The sequence below is a fragment of the Stegastes partitus genome, unplaced genomic scaffold, assembly GCF_000690725.1.
Source record: "Stegastes partitus isolate 25-593 unplaced genomic scaffold, Stegastes_partitus-1.0.2 Scaffold537, whole genome shotgun sequence".
Lineage (NCBI taxonomy): Eukaryota > Metazoa > Chordata > Actinopteri > Pomacentridae > Stegastes > Stegastes partitus.
Genome location: NW_007578268.1, coordinates 412,026 through 415,685, shown reverse-complemented (window position 1 = coordinate 415,685; position 3,660 = coordinate 412,026). Strand labels below are relative to the sequence as shown.

The following is a 3,660-nucleotide window of genomic DNA, read 5'->3' as shown; positions in this document are numbered from 1 at the left end:
AGAGAAATCCTGGAGGACAACCTGATGCAGTCTGCAGGAGAACTGAGACGTGGAGATCCCTGTGGAGTCTGAACAGTTTTATCAGAATGAGGTAAAACTGCAGCGTCCAGATGTTCAGACTGATAGAAACCAACAGGATCAATAAAGGCTCATAACTTCTGACAGCGGAAAAAATAAACTGATCAGGATTCACCAGAGTGCAGGAGACGGTGTGTTTAATTGGCTGAAGAGCTCCTGCAGCCCTAAAACACAAACATCATGTCTAAAACCTGTTTTGGGTTTGTTTCATTCAGTTTATCCATTTAAAACTAAATCTCCAGCAAAGTGGAGCTTCTGAAGCCGTCTGCTTCAACTATCGCTGTGATGTGAAGAAAACTCTGAAGCATCTCTAAACATCTTCTCATGGACAGACTGAACCTCTGAGACCGGAGAGAGGAAGCACAGAGAGAGAAAGGCAGAACAGAACGAGCTTTATTCTTTATTCTTCTTTCATTTGGAAGAAAAATCAAAACAAGGAATCGACCCCCCCTCCACCCCCACCCCTCCCCACCCTGAAGTCAAACATTCTGATTGGTGCACGACGACGAAGAGGACGATGAAGATGATGATACAGTTTTATTGCCATAAACAGTGGAGGAAAAAATAAAGGTTAAAACAGATGTTTTTATTCCAAGAAACAAAACTACATTCTGGAAGTGACGCAGAGCAAAACCAGCGAAACACTGCAGACCTGATCCTGGTCCTGACCCACCTGGCCAGGTGTCCGCTCCACATCAGGTGAGAAACCCAAAGAAAAAAAGACTTTACAGTTTGACCTTCAAACCCAAACTTTACAGTTCTTCATCTGGACTCTGATCCACACTGAAACAACCTGACAGCAAACACGTCTTCTTCTTTAAACGCACCGACGGAGGACCAAGGATCAGGTCCGAGGTTTAGAGAGACCAGGACCAAGGAGCAGGTCCGAGGTTTAGAGAGACCAGGACCAAAAATCAAACGAGGAGAAACACATTTTAATCCTTCTTCATTCGTCTCCCAAACATTTTTCATGGACTGTTTCCAAAGTTTTTGTCTGAATTTTCTGATTTTAAGCTGGAGGGACAAACAGACGAAAAATAGAAAAAAAAAGTCAATGATCAATAAATAGACGATAAAATGAATCAAGAACAAAAGGAAGACTGGACCTTCTTCCACCTTCCTTTCCTGTATTCTTTTTAAATTTTCCATCTGTTGTTTCCCTCCATGACTCTGCTGTTAATCTGACACGTACAAAAAGGTGCGTTAGCGCCACCTTCTGCTGGAGATTCAAACAGCACTAATTTGGTTGAGACTTTCCTCATAATTTACTGAAAATCAGCTTTTTATCTGTAAATTATGAAGATTTTTCCACATCGGAAGTAAAAAACAAAAGTTGTCTTCCTTCTGTTATTTGTAGCTAATTTTTTGGGGGAAGTTTGTGAGTTATCTTGAAAACACACGATCACGTCGAAGAAAGAGACGGGAACGTTTTCAGAAGTTTTCAGTGTGGATCAGCGGACCAATCAGAGGAGAGCTTAGTGGATGACATCACATCTTTAAATCTGATTGAACAGGACAGAAAAACGCTGCATGACAACCAACTATCAGCCCGAGCCGGCCAATCAGGAGCTGGAGCTGCAGGCCACGCCCCTCACCTCAGACGCCCTCTGAGCTGTGCTGCGTTCAGGGTCTGTCGGAAAATAAAAGCTTTTAACCATCAATGAACTGATTATTTTTCGAGGTTGATTTCCAATGGTGGGTGTTTGTAAACAGTTTTTCCCTTTTTTCTTCACAGGACCTGAACGCAGCCTTTCATCAGCCGACAGGGAACGCAGCTTCACCTGAACAGGTGAGTCGACCAGCAGCAGTGCATCATGGGAGCAGGAAGGAGAGTGTCATCACTCTACAGCTAGTTTATTTTAAGAATCCATCAGGTGCTGTAGGTACACCTGAGGGGGCGGGGCCTGCTCAGAGCTGCAGGTGTAGCCCCGCCCCCTCACAGTGACGAGCAGGTAACAGAAACACAGAAGATTTCAGGACCAAACGTGAACAGATTGATGAGTCACCATGGAAACGAGCGACAGCAGATAAAAAAAAAAGCATTTGGCTTCTGCTCGACCAATCAGGGTGAGGGGGCGGGGCTGCAGCTACAAATGCCAAAAAGAAAAAAACTGAAGGACTTTACAGGTGTGACCTCTGATGGGAGGGGGCGGGGCTACAGCACAAAGCAGATGTGACATCACAGTAAGCGGAGGTGGAGGTGAGTGAGGGGGCGGGGCAGAGGAACCCAAACATGCATTGACGAGCTGCTCGCTGCGTTTGTGTTACAGGTTTATTATTGATCAGAGTGTTTCAGCTTTATTCCACTAAGAATAAATATTCTGAACTCAAACAGCAAGAAGAAGAAGGAGAAGAAGAAGAAGAAGAAGAAGAAGAAGAAGAAGAGGAGGGCGGCGTCCGCTCGCTCGTTCGCTGTCTGTCTGTCTGTCTGTCAGGAAGGAATGCTAGCTGTGGCGTTTGAATCATCCGGTTGGCGTTTCGTTAAAGTTCTCTATCCGTTCGCTCCCCTCCCTCCCCGGCTCCCCGCCCCCCGGCCCGGCGGCCGTCAGTCTCTTATGGTTTTTCTCTGGTGATCACTTCCTCTCGCGGCTTCGCCCCGCCGAAGATGGCCGAGTTGGGGTTGGCGACCTGGTTGAGCGGCTCGGAGACGGTGCGAGGCTTCAGCTGCAGCCGAGGCCGCTGTGCACGCTCCTCTGTGGACAACAAAACGCCAGTTACACACCTTCAGAAGCACAGACACACACATCAGGATTAAACACAGTCCCTCACCGTCCTTCTACATGTCAACCATCTCTATGTCTCACATTTAGGCTCTTCTTGAAGCTACATGCTTTGTTACGGCTCCAACACTACCACTGTAACAGCCTGAGCTCTACAGGGCTAAGAACGACGTAGACGACCTGGACTCATCCAAACCCAACACATCCCAGGACTGAGCAGATCAGAAGAACAACTTGACTAATTGAGGCTAACGAACACCAGAGGGCGCCACCTTCAGACGGTTCCCTGAAGTCTGTCGTTCCTCCGCGAGGGGGGGGTCCGTCTCTAAAGCGACCCACCCCTGCAGCTCCTCCCCTTCTGTCACCAGGGCGACTGCCTCCGCCTCGACTCCGCCCCCCCATGTAGTCGTCGTCTCTAAAACCTGCGGACACAGACGGGAGGACAGACAGGTGGACACACAGACAGGTGAGTGAGCGGGCAGGTGGCCTCAGGTGAGCTGCAGCGTCTGGAACCTGGAAGGTGACCAGTGACTATGGAGATGGTCAAGATGAAAGGCATGATGGGAGACCATGGGCGTGGTCCAGCAGGAGGTGGAGCCAGGCTAAGGGGGTCACAGGGGTTCATTTGTTTGCATCAATAACTGCTGCAGTCTCACTTTAAACACCAGAAGAAGAAGAGGGTCCTCCAGGCAGCTACACTACCACCTACAGGACAAAAGCAGCAACTACAACTGTACGCCGATTAGCACAGGCTAGCTTTTTTAATCACGTCACTACCAACAGCTCAGCGTGGTTTACTGTTGGAGGCTCCATTCTCAGAGGGTTAGCTACCACAGGGCTAGCTACCACAGGGTTAGCTACC

General features: G+C 48.3%; 1 protein-coding gene across 2 annotated transcripts in view; it reads right to left on the bottom strand.

The window, feature by feature from the left end:
• Window positions 1-643: 643 nt before the first annotated feature.
• Window positions 644-3,660, bottom strand: part of eif4h (eukaryotic translation initiation factor 4h) — a 10,172-nt gene continuing 7,155 nt past the window's right edge. For both annotated transcript variants that reach the window (XM_008288022.1, XM_008288021.1), the window contains exons 6-7: window positions 3,071-3,220; window positions 644-2,771 (exon numbers count right to left, since the gene is read on the bottom strand). In XM_008288022.1, the coding sequence (XP_008286244.1) occupies window positions 2,632-2,771; window positions 3,071-3,220 (290 nt within the window). In that variant the 3' untranslated portion in view covers window positions 644-2,631. The remainder of the gene's footprint in view (window positions 2,772-3,070; window positions 3,221-3,660) is intronic.